Here is a 22921-nt window from a genome sequence, read left to right as displayed (position 1 = left end):
CCCAATTTGGAATGCCCAATTCCCACTACTCAGTTGGTCCTCATGGTGGCGCGGTTACTCGCCTCAATCCGGGTGGTGGAGAACGAGTGTCAGTAGCCTCCGCTTCTGAGACCACCAATCCACGCATCTTATCACGTGACTCGTTGTGCATGACACCGCGGAGACTCACAGCATGTGGAGACTCATGCTACTCTCCACGATCCACACACAACTCACCACACGCCCCATTGAGAGAACCACTAATCACCACCACGAGGAGGTTACCCCATGTGACTCTACCCTCCCTAGCAACCGGGATAATTTGGTTGCATAGGACACCTGACTGGAGTCACTCAGCATGTCCTTGATTCTAACTCATGACTCCAGATGTGATAGTCAGCGGCAATACTCGCTGAGATACCCAGAACCCCCCTAAAATCACATTCTTTATTAGATTGCAAGGCAATCTGGTTAGAGAAATCGAAGTTCTCTTCATTATAGAAAACATATTTGTGCATGAAAAACACACAGTCAATTCAAATTGTTTCATATACATAAACGTAATCATTTCAAGATATCTTTCTAGAAAGACTTTGTTTAGATAAAAATGAATACCTACTCATTTTTATCTAAACAAAGTCTTTCTAGAAAGATATCTTGAAATGATTACGTTTATGTATATGAAACAATTTGCAAGTATAATCATAATCCAGTCTAATCCAGTTTAGATCAGGAAATTGTGTTAGGGACGTAGAAGTATACACATGGAAAAGAAAAAACCCAGTGAAACCTGCAGACTTTGATCTCCGAGACATCGGTGTACTATATATTAATTGAAATCTCAACATGGCCTTGTCTGATTAATTAGACTGTTTTAAAATCTGACAGTCCGCTTTAGCACTTTAGTCTGCGCTGTGTGAGCATGCTGCGCCATCTAGCAGGTATGTGCGGCACACGTTGAGTAGCGCAGCAATATGAAATGATAAATGATTATCACTACAATTCGACTTGCAAAGTTTGTCAAAGTGATCGCTTCCCAAATGTTGGCTTTAGAGGCAGGACTCTTGAAATACGTCACCGAACAAAACAATAATTAGTGATCCATCTGAATCATCATAGTATAAGAAACCTTGATTCCTCAATTTAAAAACATTTCAATCCTATCAAAATGTCAATTCGAATTATTTGATCAAATTGGAAAAATCTATTCAAACTCCATCTGTCAAAACTTTATATGTAAAGAAACCCACACCAGGCCTTAAATATGCTTTAAGCTGCTCTCTCTCTCTCTCTCTCGGTGTGAGGTTGCTCATGGGGAGAGGGTGATTGATTGGGGAATTTCTGCTGTTCATTCATTGTTCTACTTCCTTTTCAAATAGAAAATATGGAAAGCAAGTAAAATAACAACATAAGAGTTTGAGTTGGTTGGAGGTTTTGTGATGGTTGGTATAATGCATGGGGGGCATCAGGTGTATGTCTGAATCCCTCGTGACGGTGGAGGATGTTCTGATAGCAGTAGGAGACCAGATTGTGTTCAAAAACATTTACTCTGTTTCAAGGATTAATAAGGACGTAGTGGTTTTCGTCAAAGAGGAAAGTCTGTTAAGTTGCCTAATAACCAGCAGAGTTTGGAGAAGTGTTGTTTATTTTATCGTATCACTGCTTGTTATTCCCATGACTAAAGTTTCCAATGTACCGCCGGTCATTAAAACATGATGAATTTGAGACTTGCTATTTTTGGGAAGCTTGCAAGTGCAATCAAAATGATTCCAATTGGGTGTAAAAATCCGGCCTTAAAATGTAATATGTTTCAGAAGACATTGAATGAACCGGAGTGGATGTGTCGTGTGTCTTGTATATGATGTACGCCAGCACTGGCAGTATGAAGTGCTTTGAATGTTGAGATTAAGGCCAGAAAGGTTGGAGTTATGGGAAGTAATAGTCCCAATTCAGGTACAGATTCTGAAGTTAATAATGGATCTAATTCTGATGAAGTGGAATCTCAGGTGAACAGAAGTGAATATGATGTTGAGTGATAATGGTGCAGGGATTGAAGAAATGATCATTGAAGGAAATGTTAACGCTGGTGACTGGAACTGCACTACAGATTTAGTATTTGACAGGCAGGGGGAGGAACTTGTGCGGTTCTCTCCAAAATAATGAATGAACTTGACTTATTAGATCTATGAAGAAGGAGAAATGTAGGAGTAAGGCAATATTCTTGGCTCAAAATTTTGGTTAACGAGCTTAGTGCGGCTAGACTAGATGGATTCTACTAAAGCAGAACATGGAGTAATGGAGTAATTATTTTTATCAAATGGATTTTCAGGTCACCATTGATTTTAATATGAACCATATATTACCGCCCAAATATTTTTGACATTTCAATGTTAAATTGTTGCAAGATGCTCTGTTTAGTGACAGTTAAAACAAACAAACAAACAAACACATTTATATGTATATATTTTATACTTCTCGCACTACAGCAAAGATAAAGGCAACTGTGGAAAATTAATAAAATACATGAATTATTCAGAGACTTTATCATTTACAAGACTGTAAAGAGTGATTTTTGTCAATAAAAGTAGGAATTCACTTTTTGTTTTTGATGGAGCAGGTGAAAAGAGCTTTTATAAGGTCGAGAACTTGATCCATTGGAGATACGGATGCTCCAAGTACATGTTTCTTTTACATGTGATTTCATATTTCCCTCCATGCTTAAGTTCATGTCTTGCTATCTTGTTTAGAGTTCTTTGTGTTTATTGGTTATCGTTGTCATGTGTTCTCCCATGTCATGTATTTATGCCTCATGTTTTCCTTTGTCCATTCTCAGGTTCTGATGTTTTTTGATGTTTGGTTGTGAGTTCAAGTTCATGTCAAGTCTATTGTATGTGTAAGTCAAGTTAATGTTTCATTCACGTTTGTAGTTCTGTCTTTTGGATTACACATTGGAATAAATTTACACTTGGGTTCTTTACTCCATCGTTATTGTCTTTGTCATTGCCAGCATGAGCAACATCATTACAGAATGTTACAAGCAGGAAGACACTTCCATATCTTGAATAGGGGTGCGCTGAACAATCGACCACCGATCTAAATTGTCCGATCTTCGTCTTACGTCTGTGATCGCAAATCGGCCAATCATGGCCGATTCCATGCAGGGAATCACACACACACTGAGCGCTTTCTCAGCACTTGATGTGTGACAGTGTGGCCTCTGGAGGGGGGATTGTCAGCAATTCTAATTATTCTCTAATTTAAACTTTCAGGCATGCTGTAGAAAATATTTTTACATGTATTTATCAGCATCTACTGGTGATAGAACAGTTTTTATTTCTGAGGAGCAGTTTTCACTATACCCTTCACATAGGCCGATTGACAAAGGTGTGCTAGGGCTACCCAAGATTTAGTTTTATTATTATGCATTCGGTCTCAGACATTTGGCTCATTGGTCACTTCCACCTGAGAGAGCCCCTCCCTGGTGTTGAATTGAACAGGAAGTTCTTGCCCCAATTTTACCATTGCAAAGACTTTCTATCAAACTAATCAGAGAAGTTAAGTTACACCCTGTTATCTTGCATTTTCTCTCTAATTCGGACATTTATTTAAATGTTGCATCGAGCATATGGCTGAACCCAATATTATGTATTAATAAGTCCTCCTTCTGCTGGTCAGAGTGGATTTTGATGGAGGTTAATACACTCGGTGACCTATATGAGAGTGGAGTGTTGAGATCCTTTGAAAAGTTTGTACAACATTTTGGGATTCCCAGATCTCAGTTCTATAGGTATTTACAGCTGTGCCACATGTTCTGTACTATTTCTGGGAGTAACTCAAATTTGACTTTGCCCCAGAATCAGTATTTTGGGACATGATACCATCATTTCCAGAGTGGTGTGTGGAGATGGGGATGGTGGCAGCTTTCGGGAACGTGGCAAATAGAAGGCTGGGGTTTGGGGAACATTAGTGGGGTTAAATTTTAAATGCGGATTCGATGTGTTCTCTGCTGTGTATTTTTGAATCAATAAAATTCAAAAATAATTAAAACATTTTAATTGGAATGAGCGTCTTTTTCCAACGAGGAATGTTGTAGCTTCTTTTGTCACATTGTTTTGCGCACACTGCAGTCGATTAAATGAAGAGGGTCCAAACATTCAAGTGAGTTGTTCATTCAGATGATTCAAATAAGTGAACCAGTTAAAACAAACAATTTACCATTGAACACTTTTAGTGAATCAGTTTTTTCATGTAAATGAACCAGTGATAAATGTTTCACCGATTCAATTACATTCATTTGAAATCAAATCAAATCACTTTATTGTCACACTACCATGTACACAAGTGCAACAGTAGGTGAAATTCTTGTGTGCAGGTCCGAGCAACATACCTGTCATGACAGTGACGAGACATATACCAATTACAATAAACAACATACTTACACAAAACAATTTACATATCAAATGTACAAATACTTACAGAACACAATAATTATATACAATGTACAGTAAACAATACACACAATATACAATACACATACAAATTAGAAATTACTTGTTTATCGGTGTTTTTAAATGTAAACATCTTTATATATATGTCTATAAAGTACAAATACAGATTTTTCTTCCTTTACATTGTTTAGCTTAGTTTGTCGGCTCAAGTCTGATCTTGCCCAGGGCACCATATGAGTCAGGACAACCACTGATTCAAATTACTTGGATAATAAAAAGGTCTATAGTATGTCTTTATTTAGACACTACTAGACAGTAGTGTGTGTGTGTGTGTGTGTGTGTGTGTGTGTGTGTGTGTGTTGGTTGAACAGCATCTGCTATGGTGAGGCCATACACACTGATACTCTTTGTGTTTACATCTGTCTTAGGACTTTTGTTATAGAGTCCATATGCCACACACACACACACACACGCACATTCCTCAGTCCTAAAAAAACCCACACAACACCACCTGCCTCTCATAACACGCACGCAGGCACATAAACACACACACCATAAGACACTAGACTGACACTAACACATATTGTTCAAAATAATAATAATAAATTCAGTGTATTTAGGCTTAGTGTTTCAAATACTATGTCCAACATTGTAAACACATTTAATGGATGTTTGAGATGGATAACAGATGTCAGAACTGCCCTCAGGATCTGATGTTGCTCATTTGACCAACAAAGTCAACTTCAGTTTATATGTCGTGGCATTGTTTCGTCAACCTCATGCAGCACCACAGCATTTATTTCTGTCCAGAGTTGCATTAATTCTTGTATTGATGACGGGAGAGTCTTCTCCAGCACGTCCCAAAGACTTTCAACGGGGTTAATGTCAGGACTCCGTGTGTCCTCATGTCCTCATGCTCTTTGAGCCTGATCAATCTTGGCATTGTCATCCTGGTATCGGCCGTGCCATCAGGGATGAAAAATCCATTGATGGGATAATCTGGTCATTCAGTACATTCAGGTATCAGCTGACTTCATTTCACTTGCTGAGCTCCGACCTGACAACTGAAGAAACCCCAGATCAAAACACTGCCTCCAGAGACTTGTACAGTGGGCACTTTGCATGATGGGTACATCGCTTCATGTGCTTCTCTTCTTACCCTGACGCGGACATCGCTTTGGACTGAAGTCATTTTTCCAATTAGTCTCACTAATAAGTGTCTGTCGTGTGTCACACAGAGGTTTAGTCCCAATCCTGTAAGTTCTCATTGGATTGTGGAAATGATCTTACTTTCACTATTAAACATAGCCGTGAGTTCTACTGTCCATTTTTTACCATGTGACTTCACCAGGTGTTTTAGTGACCACATTTGTTCCACAAAGCTCACGGTTGACCACTATCCTTCCAAGTTTTAATAATACATTGGACAGTTCCAGTGATTTCAGAAATATTCGGGTTAAATGAATTGTTGTCATCTGAAACATATTAATCACTGCAATAATCATCCAATCATAGACACTTAAGTATCTATATCTATAAAATCCAAACCGCCACTTTTATGTTTTTTGGCTAGGCAGTGTAGAAGAGTTAAATGCTGCTGTTGACCACTGTTTGTAGGGTTTGTATAATTTATATAATTTATAACATTGTGCATGTGACTGTGTGTGTGTGTGTTGTTGTTGTTGTTGGGGGGGAGTTCATTGAGTGATCTTTGAAACAATCAGCAGTGTGTTCATCTGAATGGGATTTCATTGATGAGTGAAACAATACAGCTCATTGTTTGCATTATGAGAGAATTAATTCATACAAATATTCTCCCCATTCCCACCAATAGTGCTTGCAATGACTTCTGATGCTCCAGTGCTCTTTCTCTGGATCCGTTGAAGAGCGACACATATCGTCAACACCACATCAACACTAAAGCCATTTACACCAAGTGACGTGACAAAACAGATTGAGTAGCAGATGTACATTGTTAAAGATTTTGCACACAAATAACTTCTAACTCAACTCGCTGTTAAGATTGACAGTTTAAACATTATACACAAACTGCACACATCAAACGAATCAATACTATTTCTTGTTGATTATTTTATTATCAATTGTTATTGATTTTATTGATTAATTGTTGCCAACACCAAAAGTGATGACAAAATGGCTTTTATTGTTCTATTGTGAATTTATTGTGTTGTTACCATTTTTCCATCTTATTTTTTTCAACCGCTTTTACAGTGCAAAACATGTGAAAGAATAAGATAGAAGGAGAAACGGAGTGATTCTACTACATTATCGTTCTTGTTCCACATGCTGATTTGAGTGGATTTTCTCACAAAGCGGGAATGTAGTTTCCGTGGAGATCAGCTGCACCCCTCCACCCTCTCAACTCACGGTTCCCTCTTTTAAACCTCCACCCCTCACCCTCTTTGAATGCACCTCTCAGCATGTGTGTGTCACAGGTCATTGTGATGGTTTGAGCTTGACCTGCGTTTCCTTCACTGCAGCACTGACTTCAATCACAGTGTTTTGTGGCTTTACATTTGCTGTAAGATGGCTCAGGAGTGTCAACCAATCAATTAGTGAGGTTTTTTCTTATTTTTAGAGCTAAATAGTGAACTAAGCTTTTAGTGTAATGTGTCCTAAGAACATGTGCCTCTAAATTCAGCCATCAAAGCTAGTTCTCTTGTTGGACTCCAAAGTCTCATCACATTTTCAGTGCTGCTCGTAACAAGCATTGCGTCAAGTTAAAAGTAGTTCAGCTTTTGAAAATGCATCTTTCTATGTTCTTTTCGATTCTGTTTTTTAAGTCAAGAACGAATTGTGTCTGAACAACCCCTTAAGGCCAGAAAGATGAATGCTCTGGCAACGCATTTAAAACATAAATCTTGCGCATTGCTGTGGCAATAACAAACCGATAGTTACCTGCAAATGTCTATGCTCCCAATCAAGATTATTCAAGTTTTAAGTTTTGAATATAGGTTTACGTTTTTTTAATTTCCAATTTAACATGATTATTTAGTTTAGTTTCAGTTATTTGGGAAACTTTGTCAGTTTAGTTTCATGATATATGCTTATTGTGTCAAAGTGTATGTTTCATTATATTTGTCATGATTCTGCACACCCGGTCCCTTATCAGGCTGATTAAGCCTCCGAGAGGGATAAAGGCAGACTGCGGATTGTGGTGTGAGAGAGAGAACGTTTACAGGCAGCTGTCCATCATGTTTATGTTTGTGTCTTTTGGTTTATTTCTTCATTAAACTATTATATATATTGTCAAGCCGGTTCTCCGATACACCGTACCTTGGTCCTTGCACATTCCTCCACCCTCTAATGGACGACAGCCGCGCCTCCCTAGGTGGATCGGAGACAGTACTCCAGCCCCTGGCGGAAGGAATGCCCCGCCGTATTCTCGGGGAACAGAAGGGGTCTCCCCCGCCCCTGGCAGTGGTTCTCCCGCTGCAGGTGGTCGTTAGGAACCCCTTCTCACCTCGCGGTCGGCGGCCGTTCCTCCGCCAGCGGCTGGAGGACTGCCTACGATCCGCCTGTGGATATTTTCAACTTATTTTTTTTTAGCTTTTTTTTGCTTGCGCTGACTGACAGGACGACAGACAGAAGCGATGAGCGGCAATCCAAATGAAAGATTACAGTGAATGCAGCAGTTTCCCTTCAGGCAAACAGTTGATCACAGCTGGAAGGACACTGAAGATATTTAATTTCAAAGAAAAAATCAGTGAGTCTAGTTACTGTAATCTAATTACTTTTGGCACAAAAAGTAGTGTAATGTATTACATTTTAAATCCAGTAATCAGATTACTGATAATGACTTTTAAGTTAATTACATTTAAGTACAATATTTGGGTTACATATTTCAAAAATGATATTATTTATGTAGAAAACCTTAAAAAATGTTAATATGTACTGTACATCTGTAGGTCACGTGTTCTCTGACGAGTCAGTGTAAGGGAGAAAAGTGTGGAAATGTAGACATTATTTTGAATTACTTGGGTAAAAAACTTTTCAAAAAGGAATTTTGAAAGTGACCTAAAAGTAATTGTAATGAAGTACTCAGTAAAGTTAGTCAGTGATTACAATTTTAGAAAAGTAATTGGTCATTTGTAGTAAATTACTTTTTTTGAGTAACATGCCTAAAAGTAACTTGTACAGGAAGATGAAGTTCTGGCACATTTCAGGTAATGTTGAGTTTGCGTAGCTTGAAGGGTCGTTTAGTGTATGCTTCAAGGTCGTAATGTAAACCAGTGTAATTATACTGAACTTCCATAAAGGAATGGTTCTACCAAAAAGGAAAATTCTGTCGTAATAATTGACTCATACATTTTTGATAAACTATTCGTTATGAACCATTCCCGCCGGCTAGTCAATTAAAATCCATCCTTTTTCAGATCCCTTGTTTTTAGTCAGAGCAATGCAAACACATGAACAGATCACACAACAGAGGAAGAAATTGGAATGTGATTTGGGAATAAAGGGATGAATCTTCAGGCATCATAACGGAGTATTGGACTGAAAAAGCATTATGAATGTCAGCGCCACATCTTCACACATCTGCACGTCAGGGTTTATTGACTGTAGACACTCTGATATGAAGGACATATTGAAAATGCTCCTCTACAGAGAGACAGTCTTTGAATATGAAAGACCTGTCTCTCTCTCTGTCCCTGCCCCCAGTCCTCACAGTTATCAGAAAGGCATAAAAGCTGTTGTGAAATGAGAGCGGGCCAGTGGATTGGACTATGAAATATTCAGAGCCGTTATAGTGTGAACTGTGCTGATCTGAGCAGTTAAGTGCTTTTTCTTCTGGAACATCACTACACATTCAGTCTGTATGAGTCCATGCAAGACGCTTTGATTGAAAGACTAGTTTCATTTACTTCCAAACCCCAAAATAACTCGCTTTCTTCTGTTTTGGAAAAAAGGTCCTGACCACTGGTTTCCATATAATGAAGGTAAATGAGGACTGGGGCTGTCAAACTTGAAAATGACAATAAAGCATCATAGAAGTAGGGTACTGTATTATTTCCCATGGAACATGACAACACAAACTGGTGTATAATGTTGAAATAGTAATTGTGTATGTAATTCTTGTGTAGGAGTCACTCTCTGTGTGTGAAGTGGACAAATACTTGAATGAATGGCAATAATTAGCATGTTTGTGAAATAGATGATTAATCCAAACAAAGCCCTTTAGGTCATGTGCAGTTTGGGGGTTAATAACATGTGTTTGTTTTGTGTGACAGAAGCTCGCCGTTAGAAGTTGTCCTGTGGGGACGACCGCCAAACCCCTCTGCCTCATCAAGCAGCCCAGCCAGAATATTGCCATCTCTGTGGTGCCGGCGAAGACTCCCGTTTCCATGGTGACGGCACACATTAACGGACAAAAGGCACTGAGTTCTGAGACGCTTCAGACGTCCCCGACCAACCCCCAAACACCCGTCAGACAGAGCATCAGCCGTTCACAGGTACACAAACACACAAGAAGAGTCACTTATGGGCAAATCAGAGTCCTCAGAAACGATACAATGTTTTATCACTATATGAAATCACTGAAAGAAGTTATTTAGTAAATATAGCACTTCTACATTGAATAAGTTAAAGGGTGAACTTGAACATGTTAAGTATTATTGACTATTAATGTTTACTTAGAAAAACTGTGCAAACACACTTGTGAAATAAAAGTATTTAAAAGTAAATCTTACTAATCATTTTCTTCAGTGTAGACTGAGACATCATATTTGTAGTTAAGATTAAACACAAAATACAACAACCTGACAAGTTACTATAGAGACTATAACAGTGTGAATGACACCATGTGCAAACCAATAAAACAATGCACATTCCAACCTCTGAACCAACATATGACATGAGCATGAGACCTCACTCAACCACAGAGCATGTTATTCTTATAATATTTGCACACATCAAGGCGTGACAGTGATATGTATAGCAGCACAGTTGATGTTTGTCTGCTCTGTCTGGAAGCACCGACTTATCATGTAAAGGATGTGCTGTAGTCAGAGTAGACGACATATTCAATTTGATGCAAAGGAATACAATGTTCAAAATGTTATACTTTTATGTTCCTGCGTGATTGTTTAGCCAACAAAACTTTGAAAATACAGTGGCAAGAAAAAGTATGTGAACCCTTTGGAATGACCTGCTTTTGTGTACATTTGTCTTAACATCTGATTTGATCTTCATCTAAGTTACAATAATGAACAAACACAATACTATTACTAATAACACACAAATTATTGTTCTTGTACATATTTAATACATCATTCAAACATTCACTGTGTCGGGTGGAAAAAGTATGTGAACCCCTAGGCTGATGATGTCAACTAAATCTAATTAGAGTCAGGATTTGGCAAACCTGGGATTTAAATAATGAAATGAGATAGGAGGTGTGGGTTAGAGCTACTTTGACTTATAAAATGCCCTCAAAAAAGAGATCTCAGAAGACCTACTATTAAGAACTGTTGCTTTGCATAAAGGAAAGGAAGGGTTCTAATGTTATCTTGAAGAGTTTAGATATTCATCTATCTCAGATATTCAGGTACACAAACTGTTAATAAATGGAGATGAAGTACTATAGGTACTCTCACTAGAAGTGGATGTCCAGTCAAAATGACTCAAAGGACGCACCACAGAATGCTCAATGAGGTAAAAAAGAACCCTAGAGTGACAGATAAAGACTTGAAGGAATCACTGGAACTGGTTAACATCTCTGTTCATGAGTCTACTGTACAGAAAACATTAAACGGGTATAGTGTTCATGAGTCTACTGTAGAGAAAACATTAAACGGGTATAGTGTTCATGAGTCTACTGTAGAGAAAACATTAAACGGGTATAAAGTTTATGGCAGGATATCACGCATGTTTTTCCAACAAAAACATTGCTGTGTGCCTGAAGTTTGCCAAAGACCAACTTGACACTCCACAACGCTACTGGGATGTAGCGTATTGTGGATACGTAATGTTTTGTGGACTGATGAAACAAGGTTGAATTGTTTGGGAAGAACATGCAGCACTATGTATGGTGTAAAAAGGGCACCGCATACCAACATGAAAACATCATCCCAACGGTGAAGTACGGTGGAGGGAACATCATGATTTGAAGCCGCTTTGCTGCTTCAGGGCTAGACTGCTTGCCATCATCGAGGGAAAAATTCATTCCCAAGTTTATCAAGATATCCTGCAGGATAATGTCAGGGTGGCTGTGCACCAGCTGAAGCTCAGTAGAAGTTGGGTGATGTAGCAGGACAATGCAAAGCCTATTTCCTGTTTATTAGTTTTGCTACCATTCACACATCAAAACCAAAATGCAATTTAACTCTATGATGTCATCTGCCGGAAAGGCTTTTGGTTCTGTGTACACTTCTTTCCCAAAAGAGGCTTGTTATTCTATCATAAATAGAAGTAACCTGTAAGCTGTTGAGAAAACAAAACCGAAATGAAGAGAAATGCTTTACTTTTTACTATTTGTCCAATTTGACAACATTATTTTGACTCCCAAGTCACAGGCAATAAACGTGTGGAGTAATTGAATTTTGTGATTGGCTCAAAGCAGATTTCTGATGTCTGAACGATTTTCAATATTTTGTTGGCTGACCAATCCTGCAACACTCAACACACAGTTATGAATATAATACACACACATAAATATGTCATCTTGTTTGACTGGAATCTATTTCTGGGCTGGTCTTCATAAATAATAGCAAAGTATTTTCCGACAGAAAGGACTCTTCATTCGCATGAGTAGTTCACTCCTTCCACTGCTTCCTCCACTATTCCCCCCGCCCTGCGTGCACACACACACACACACACACACACGCACACACATACACCTACACTTTCCCTTCCCCCTTCATCAGGCCGGAACACCGGGATTGTTTTACTGCCTTTTATGGCTGTATTGTTTGGGAGAGTAACGCTGTTCTCGACTCTCCCAGCTGCCCACTGATTCAAACCCTAAAAACAACCATCACACCAACCAATCATGGCTGTTTTGTTTTGTTGATGAATACGGGGGAAGGGAAGCACATCTCAGACCACCTGGCCAGTCATTTGGAGCTTGATAATAAGTGGATTGTGGCCCAGTATGGACACACATAGTAACAACATTACTAAAAACATGCTGCATGTTCATTCAGATTAACACTGAAACAATCAGCAGCTGAACACACTGAGAATACATAGTTATTTATTGTGTAATAAAGTTTTATTTGAAGAATTTGCTAAAAATGACATAAGTTTGCATAATTTAACACATTTGTACATCCCCAGTGTACAGCACAGGTCTGGACCACACGTGTGTGTGTATATATAAAACCGGCAACTGTTCTGGGATTTCTAAATGTATTCATTCACACACGTCCCGGGACAATCGTAAAGAAGGAAGTTACATCACGTCTTGAGTTTACTGATATCTGCGTCTCTTCTCTGGAGAAAACAAATAATCTGCGGATAGTACCGCTAGACTGACACTTCATTTAATAGTGTGTGTGGATGGCGAGTATCTCCCTATATGGGATTATTCCGGCAGTTAGCCCTCTTTTAGAAATCATTCAGAAGATCATTCGGTTTAGTTTGATGTTCATTGATTTGTGTTATTGGCTCCCAAAAACAATAAAGATTGAAAGTGAAAGTAACCATCAAAAAATTATGCATTGCAACATTATTAATATTACATGATAGAATAGTTATGTTTAAAAAACTAATCATTTTTAATGATACTGTCCTGCAACCGTTCTATTCATTAATCACATTTGTAATTCAGTTACCTTCCTAAAAATAAAGAAAACTCACTACACCGACAAGGTAAAACTATACTTTTATACTTCAGATTAACGTTTATTGCAATCAAAAATTATTATTCATTCATTTTTCTTCTTTTTTTGGACTAGTTCTGCCATTTTTTTCTGTATGCCTTAATCACTTTTAAAAGTTGAAAAATAAAACAATGTAGTTATTTACACATTGTGTGCTAACCGTTGCACTGCGATCATGATTTCAAATAAAAGCCATTTTTGGAGAAGAACACATATCATGTGGACCCTGATCAATAAATGAATGTTCTGTATCGTTACATTCTTGTCCTTTATAGGGTTGAGGAATTAAATGTCTGAACAAACAGTTGGGGTGAGCTAGTCACCTAAAAAGCTACATTGAGTCATTTCAGAATCTGTTTCTTATGTTCGGGGGTCTTTAGTCTACCTACCGTATTTTCATTAAGCGTACATTTATCTACACAAATGATGTTCACGGAGGCTGTAGGGGAGAGCGGGCACAAACCAACACTTTCTGGATTTCTTAAGTTTGTGTATTTAATACACTCGGGGTTCAAAGGATTTTTCTTTTTCACATTCATTTCACACATGTCTGGTACAAATATTTGGTCTTGTTTTACGAATAAATCATGTACTTCACATCTACCACATCTCTCCCCTATTTCAGGTTTTGATTGTTCCCTGCATGACACGGCACTTTTATTTCATCACAGTTTACAAACTGGATAACCATAGTTATTATTTCTAAATACCCAAAATATTCCTACATCGTAGACTTCAAACACAGCATATCTGATGGGAAATAAAGCACATTCACTGTGCTCCGCTCTGAATGAAAAATGAATTTATCTTATCCTGTCAGGTTGGTAAAGATGTAAATGAGACAAACAAACAAACAAAAACATCTAAAGCAAATACTTTCCCTATTAATCAGCGGGTCTAAGTTGTGAAACTGTAAATAATACCAAGCTACAGAAAGTTAGATTTAGTATGTTTCCAGGAGTGTTGATTATTTATGTTCTTGAGACGTTAGGGACAGTGGAAGCTCTTGCTGTTTGTTTCCAGGCATCTGAGGAATAGATTTGATTACTGCCGTCTGTAACCAAAGATTGTTTTTTACTTTTGTAACCGCACAAAATCATTATGTGCAACTAAATTAGGCACTTAATGTAAATGTAAACACAGTGAGTGATGATCAGAGGATATGCACACTTCAGTGATTGGCAGTGTCAAAGTGACCAGAAGCCATTTATATTCAATAAGAGTTGCCAATTTCTGTCGACAAAAGCATCAGTGACTGTCCAGCAATGCAACAAAGATAGGACATCGAGTAGGAACTCCTTACTGGAACCTGTGTGTGAATGGGACGTCAGTGCCTACAGTCAGCCTGTGTGCACATGACCCTGATACAGTCTGACTGAAAAAAATGTATACTACACTAAGGCCTCCTAATGAAATTGTGTCAAACTGAATTTTGAAGATGGCTCTGTGCCCAGGTTTTTGCCCACTGACATGTCAGCATTGGGGTGCTGTGCCACAAACACAGCCGCGGTCGCAGACAACAGTCCAAATGGCATTATTAATGACTCCCACATGCCAACAACATGGCAAGTGTTCATTGAATTGCACAGTGGCTACACTTGCAGAGAGCTGAGTATGGAGGGAGGCCTTCTGATGTCATGTTGTAACTGCATCATTTAATTTCCAAACGCTCATTACCCTGTTGTTTCTTTAATACCTAACGACACATTTATATTGATCTGCTGTGCCGTGAGCTTTCAATACTGTAATAATAACTACACATGCTATAAAATATCAATTATTGATTGTCACATTATTTTATTTATATATTTTTGAGGCATTGATATATCAAAATTTGCTAAAATTTAATTAGAAACCTAATTTGGGTGCTTTCCAATCCACTCAGTTGGTCTCTGTTTAACAGTGAGGCGAAATAGTGTTGGGAGACAATACGTGTGGTCATGAACACACAACGGGAACCCACTTTATATTAGGAGTCATTAACTACTATGTACTATTAAGTGTACTAATGTACTAATGTAATATGTATTAAGCATGTAATACAGTGTACTTATTATGTATTATGTTGCATTGTACTTACATATAAAGTACCTGCATTAATTACATCACAAATCAGGAGTTTATTTATTTAGAAATGTTCAGTATTTTGGTAACAAACATGCAAAACTCAAATAAAATGATTTTTAAAACAGCTCAAATAATATTTCGATGCACAATGAACATTTCCGTAAGGTTAAGCGCATTCTTTCATTGACCATTTGTTGAGAAACATAGTCATTGAGATTAATGTCACATTCAAATGTGTTGGTGTAATGACCTCTTAGGCCCCCTGCTGAAGATAGAGGGTATATGTGCTGGATTTGAAATGCTCGCAGCGCACACAATGTGTGTTAGCTGATACTGCCCCACTGGTGAGAGGGGACACAGAAGATAATGTTAATGTCAATATTATCATCAGCTTATCTAGCTTATTTGCGGCACTGTTATAAATGACTTTTTTAATTGTAGGCATTTCTGTAATTAGGCAAAATTATTTATATTTAGAGTTTTATCCAATGAAATTGTATTTGTCAGTTTTATTTGCACGGTGCTTTTCACAATACACATCATTTCAAAGCAGCTTTACAGAAGGTCATGCATTCATGTCTTAATGCCCTCAGTGAACAGCTCTATAGAAAACAAACCTTAGTGTCTTTAAGCCCTCAGTAAGCAAGCCATAAGATGTTAGTTAGATGTTAGAGAGAAGGGGCGGATCCATGAGCCCATCTTCCTCTGGCTTTAAGATAAATGTACAGATGCCAATATTATTGACCTATATGTTATTTGTAATACAAGTTATGTATTCATTGAATAGATGAAGTGTGGAGGTACTGCAAGGGGGGGTGCAGAAGACTCCCACGTTCTCATCAGTGTTGATTGAATTGTGGGAGGAAATGTGCTTGGGCGGGACAAACTTTGGGCTGGTTTGGAATGATTTGGGTGGGTTTAAAAAATATAAATTTTGAAATCCTTTGCCATCCCAACACACAACCATTCAGTCAAACCCTGATTGACAGAAAATGTGTTCAGTCCCATTCAGAGGCGTTAAGGGTTGCATCACCCGCTAGTATGTTCTACGAGTGCGCCATCTGCAGGTGTTCCACATTGATTTGAGCGATTTCGACAAAGTGGTACTAATACATAGTTAAATGACTGTGAACCTCAAGTCGTGAGTAACACCAGGACTTATCTGTGGTAATTTTCTCATGCACATTTGACGCTCTTGAGAGTTGCAACCCAATGGAGAAATGATGATTATTTATCCCATGATCAGGCCATTGATCGCTTTTGGCTAGAAGTTTAATGATGCTGGATATTTTGAGATTTTAGCACATGGATTGCTCACTCTTCCCACATCTGATAATCATGTGCAGAAAGCATTTTCAAGAGTGACACTTGCTACAGGCCCGAACACGGAATGGACGGTCATCGGCTGTGCTCCGTCCTCCCTGACATGCCCCCCATGTAGGCTATTCGATTTTTATATTATATGATATATCCTTAAAACTTGTGATTCCAGAAATGTCTAGAACTGTATATTCATCATAAGCATGCTGTTGAAGTGAGTTATTACATTTTTAGCATTTTCAGTAAGTTGAATTATAATAATCAAAATCGTTTTAAGGATCTCGAGGCCCCCTAGTGTGTCCCGACACTGGTTTAACGGAACGTGCTGTCCGATGTGCAGGTGCTTTTTAATGAATCAGTGGAACAGACCTATACATTTTACATTTAGGCTATATTTGTTTCGTCATTTAAACGTTTCTGGAGAGATAAACATGTAACTCCTCCTTGGCTGTTTGTCCAAGTCACACTAAATGTTATGTACGATACATAAAACCTTGCATGTATCATCTACAGACCATCCTGACAAAAACGTATCAAAAGAATTTAGTTCTTCAGTGTTTCAAGCCAATACATTTTTCACTGTTCAGTGCGAATCAGGCCAACGGTCTAGGAGGATTATGAAAAAGTATGTTTTTTGGAATAACTGCCGCTTCAGGATATATTTGAAATGAAATTCCCTTTACCACTTTCTCTGTTTGCGGCAGGCAAGTTTTGAGAATAAAACATTGTATAATAGCTCTGCTATACCAGTGCATATACTGAATACTTAACTGGATTGCAACTATTTCGTGAATACGCCCCCTACAACTTCCGTAGACTTCTGGAGGATTCTTAGAATTGATGGTATATTTCTATGTCTTTAAGTGATCTTAAAGCAGGTGCAGGGGCTTATGGTAATTCACCGCAGCTTTATTCTCAATAAAGCAACTCAAGGTTACAGCTCTCTCACTCACAGAGAAAGTGCTGCTGTGAAGCAATTACTGAAATCACAGCCCTGACAGAGCAACACATTTCCTCTGTACTGTTGTCATGGGAACAGTCCAGCAGCTGCCCCGCCTCCTCACATCAGCTATTTCACAATGGAGATGAGTGAGTGAGAGAGAGAGGGATTTTAAAGCTCAAACTCTTGTCTTGTTTTCTTTTTTCTCTCTTTTCTCTCTTTTCTCTCTTGTATTCTACTATACATGCTTCCTGTCAAAGCAGGAAATGTTGGGGAACAGAAAAAGAAAAGTGCTGAACAATCTTTTCCATACAACAACAGTACATAGTGACCATTTTTGACAAGCTACTGAAAGGACAAAAAACCCCATAAAAGTGTCATAAATGTAAAAGTTAGAAGTGTGTCAAGTTAAAAGAACTGCAATGGACCCTTTCACATATCTGGGTTTGGAATATGGAAGTAAACGATAGCAGGGTAAACTTGTATTGCGGTGAATGGGAGACTACAGAAAATATCATTTTTGCTAACCCGTTTGCTCCAGTAGTAGTTTCGAAGACGATGATGAAGTGAAGAACCCAAGTGCAGTTTATTTACAACCTGAAATCAAACAAAACTAACATAAATTACTCCTAAAAATGTGATTCCAAAACATACGACTTGACTAGACAACGTTACACAGACAATACTTTACACCAGACAATGACAACCAATCACAAGACCGAACTAATAACAAGATAATCAAACAATGAACCAATGAAAACAAGGCTCATGAACAGGGGAAACACATGACAGGATCACATGACTATAAAACAGGAACTAAACTATTAGCATAAAAGACATGAAATCAAAACATGAAAAAAACAGATAAATTAATTTTGTTTGATTTAATTGTTAGTGATTTTATCATTTGTAGATCTATGTATTGTGTTATTTAGGCTCAGAGCTCTCTGTGCACTTTATTACATACTATTTTGACTAGTGTTTGACATATCTATTGCAATAAACTTCCTTTATTCCTCTTTATTCCTCTGTTTAACTGAATAACTGTTCATGAACCCTCGCGGTAATCTGGATATTACAAACAGTTACTGTGCAAATCCCTAATCATTCATTCACATTACTAACTTTGAGAGTTTATATACAGTATATAGCTGAGTGCTATCGAAATAACATGGAACATTTCCATAACATGGAAAATTAATTTGGCTGATAATGTCTCCTAAAGGAAGCATGTGCAAGGAGAAAAGCAGAGGACCTAATACAGAGCCTTGTGGCACTCCATACTTATGTAATGCTTTTATGGAGATTGGCAGATGTGGTCACTATGAACCTAATAAATTAAATTTTTGTACATTATCACTCTGTTACAGTTTAATTACGGAAAAACATATTGAAACAGTAAATGCTATTGCGTTGTTGATGTATTGGGCATGATATTTGCATACATTATACATATTCGGCTATGTGCTCAAATATTTAGTAATTTGACTCTTACTGTCACTGACACACATTACATAGTAATTAATTGATAAGTTTTCCCTTTGAAACCAAAAATATTCAGAGAGCATGCTTCTTACGTTGGAAAGAATGGTCAAGCATACATAGCACCTGTATTCAGCGACGTGCTGCAGACATGGTCTTTGAGTTTCAGTTGTGTTTCTCACAGTTGTGTCAGTTTATCTAATTCTAAACTGCATGAATGAATGAAAGGATACATGGATTAAAGTGACCAAAAATATTCCAACATCTTCCTATCAGGGTTCATAGGTTATGAAAATTGTAAAAAAAAAAAAAAGTTACTAGAATCTTAAATAAATAATGGACATTTCTATTGTTAATCTACAGTTTTCTAGTTAAGTTCAGTGTCAGGTTTTACACAGTTTCTTTATTTTAGTCATAATATTGTGTTTTGACAAAAATGTCCTTTAAATTTAGCCAATATTTCATCATGTCATATCCATTCATTTGAGTACATTTTACTCTGTTAAAACATGGAGAAGAAAAAACAAACAACCAAAGAAAAAATAGGAAATAAAATGTTTTTAATGCATTATTTGTATCTTAATGCATTTTTCTTGTCTTATTTTCCTCAACAGTATGTTTTAATGAACTTATTTTTATTATTGTTTTAGATGCTTATATCATATTTCTAGTCACTTCTTCATTATCGTTTACAAAATAAAAAAAAACCTTCATCAATAAACATTTACACCAGTCATTTTAGATTTCATTGTCCAAATATTGCTCTTTGTGAGTGCAATGGCTTTAAAATATAAGTTAAAAGTCTTGAAAACAAAATCATAAAAATGAATTGACCAAAAGGTGTGGGGAACATTGTCACATGGCCCTCAAGAGGAAAGTCATCTTTGATATGTTTTGTTTGAGCAGATAATTATTAATAAATGAATCTCTCTCTTCAAACAGATGTTTGGGGCACTCACAGCGATCCCTATCAAGGTGCCTCATGTCAGCTCACTACAGCGACTCGCCGGACACTCAGACAGCGTGCTACCTCAGGTAGTGCAATACACTGAATAAATGCTTCGATGTTTTACATTCAGATACATGTCTTAAAGTGCCATATTATTTACATTTATTTCCATGTTGCAAAGGGAAGACAAACAAAATAATAATAACAATAGCTATATTTAATACAATTGGGAAATGGCTTTTGTTTTCATTTAATAGAAAATACAACTAACAAATCTTCATGAATTAATTGAATTGAATGAATGAAAAATGATTAAAATAAAAATGAATTGCCATATACAGACCACTGTTTTCATTGAAGTATTAAAATCATTTTACCCGTCGACAAGTCTTATCTAGTGCTGGTATCTCCCGAAGGACTAAACCAATGGTTCATGTGTCTTCAGGTCAGGCCAAAGACCCTCATTCCAGACAGCCTTCCTCTCAGCCCATGCAGCGATATGCAGCAGTCGAGTCAGATGTGGAGCGTGTCGCAGGGCAGGGCTGTGGTCAGTCCCAAGAGCCAGGGCGCATCTCTGCCCACTGCCAACAGCACCGTCAGCCACGACAGACTGCCCAACACGCAAGAGGACAGCTCCTCACCACCCCTGTCCATGCCTGGTGCATCCAGCACCTCCGCCAGTGCCGGTGTGGCGTACGCTATCATCTCAGCAGCCTCACCCACGGCACACGGGGTGTCAGGAGTCACTGAAGCAATTCAAGTTCAACCGCTGATCTTTAGTCCAGACAGCAAGGTCAGAATATCTCTCATCACCTACTCAACTTTCCCAATAAACACTCAAAATAACAAAAATAACACTGCTCAACTGGATAATAAATCAGTGTTGAATTCATTGAGTGTCACATTGGCCTTCTCTACACATGTTGGTGTAATCTGATGAAAAAGTCATTAGTTACTGTAATCTTACATTTTTAGTCAAAAATGTATGTAACATGTAACAACAATAATGTTTGGCCTCATTTTCAAGTAACTTCTGAGTAACTTAAAGGTTAAAGGTGCAATATGTAATATATTTACAGTACTAAAGCATAATATTATCATAATATGTTATCAGAGATTTAGGAAACATGCTAAATTGAAATTCTGGCTTCTCCAAAAACAATGCTACAGTCAGTATATTCTACTTTGAAATGTCTGGTCCCGGCCGGAATTTCTGTTTGTGCTTTGGCCTGTGTGATCCCGCCCACTGCCCATTTCCCAGTAGTATTTCGACACCCCGGGTTGCTAGATTTAAAACAAGTTATCGGGCAAACACAGCGCACTGCAGCCATGGAAGCCAAAAATACATCTAGCTAACATTGACAGATTCATAAAAAATCCACATGAGCTGGTTTATAATTTGCAAAAAATAAAGATATGGCAAACGTAGTAGGGAATCAACTTAAAGTGTAAGGCTCGTTGCTGGCGATTGTCAGTTTGCTCATTCCTGTTGCGTGTCCTCAACCTGGCAACCCGCGTGTGCTTCGAGTCTGAGGAGGAGTGGGCGGGGGAGACAACTCTCTCCAATATTTTGAATTTGGACAGCAGTACCCATTTTAAACGCTTAATGTCAAATAAAACATATTGCTCCTTTAATCTTTAATATTCATTGTCATTTTTATTTGTACAGTGCTTTTCACAATACACATTGTTTCATAGCAGTTTTATAGAAAATCATACCTTAATTTCTTTAACCATGTGTAACTAAGACCCCGTTTACAGCTTGTTTTAAAATGTGTATACTATACAGTTCAGTCATGCCAACTATCGGAAAGATTTAGCATGTAATGTGGGTATGACATGTTGACATGATATTGGTCTTGGTGGACTAGATCAGCTACTCCTCTGCTGCAGAGCAAGTACTGAGTTAAGCATGTGGACATACTGCTGCACAAACAGACATATCTAGAATCCCCATGTAGCAGATCTAGACAATTGGAGCTGGGGAGGAGGTGGGTTTCAGAGAAAAACACACGCAGAGCGCTGCTGTAAAACTGGATAATCTGCAAAACTGAGCTATTTAAATGTTAGACAATGAGAAAGACACAAGCTGATTGGCTACCAGATTACATGTCACTGGACCAATCATCTTAAACCATGCAAGCCAATTGCTACAACATGTCACATGTGAGCGAGTCCATTGGCTAACAGTTTGCACCACATAGTTACATGGCTGGACTTTAGTCTTGTGTAAACAGGGTCCAAAACATTTTGTGATCGGATCACAAAGACCACATTATGTACACGAAAATGTAAAAAGTGAATGTAAAAAGCGAAAATGTAAATAGCGAATGTAAAAAGCGAAAATGTAAAAAGCGTGTCGTATCTTGACATGCAGTGACAGATGAGAAGCACACTCATCTGAAGATCAGCTATTTCTAAAATAATATCACATATGTGGTTAGATTACAGTTCAAATGCATCAGAAAAACAGTGCAATGTTTTATTTTGCGCTTTGACCCTGTTTCCACCTGGTATTGAGATGCGTTTTGGGTGATCCGATCATATGTGGTCACCCCTAAATTAAGGTCTAAATGGGGTCGAAAACGTTTCGTAATCGGATCACAGAAACCACATACTTTGCCTTTAAAAGATAATAACCATCCGATTGGAAAATATAAAAAAGCATATACATACAGAATCACGAGAGCGTCACAGATCTTCTTTAGTGTATCTAAAATCAAGACAGATGACAAGCACGAACACCTGCAGCTCCTTTAATACAGGTAATACACGAAAACAACAGATAATTCTGCTTGAGATGTTGCGTTGTGCTGAGATTAAATATCTCACTTCGTTGCGCTGTATTATCATGCAGTAACACACTGACATAGTGATTGATGTATGTCATCAT

The 22921-nt window shown here is 37.9% G+C and overlaps 1 protein-coding gene across 1 annotated transcript in view; it reads left to right on the top strand.

The window, feature by feature from the left end:
- LOC127637171 (PHD finger protein 21B-like) overlaps window positions 1-22921 on the top strand; it is a 78917-nt gene that overhangs the window by 32178 nt on the left and 23818 nt on the right. The window contains exons 2-4 of the mRNA XM_052118100.1: window positions 9680-9901; window positions 20022-20114; window positions 20474-20821. Coding sequence (XP_051974060.1) covers window positions 9680-9901; window positions 20022-20114; window positions 20474-20821 — 663 coding nt within the window. The remainder of the gene's footprint in view (window positions 1-9679; window positions 9902-20021; window positions 20115-20473; window positions 20822-22921) is intronic.

This window comes from Xyrauchen texanus, chromosome 45, assembly GCF_025860055.1.
Source record: "Xyrauchen texanus isolate HMW12.3.18 chromosome 45, RBS_HiC_50CHRs, whole genome shotgun sequence".
Taxonomy (NCBI): domain Eukaryota; kingdom Metazoa; phylum Chordata; class Actinopteri; order Cypriniformes; family Catostomidae; genus Xyrauchen; species Xyrauchen texanus.
This window is presented reverse-complemented; position numbering and strand designations above follow the sequence as displayed.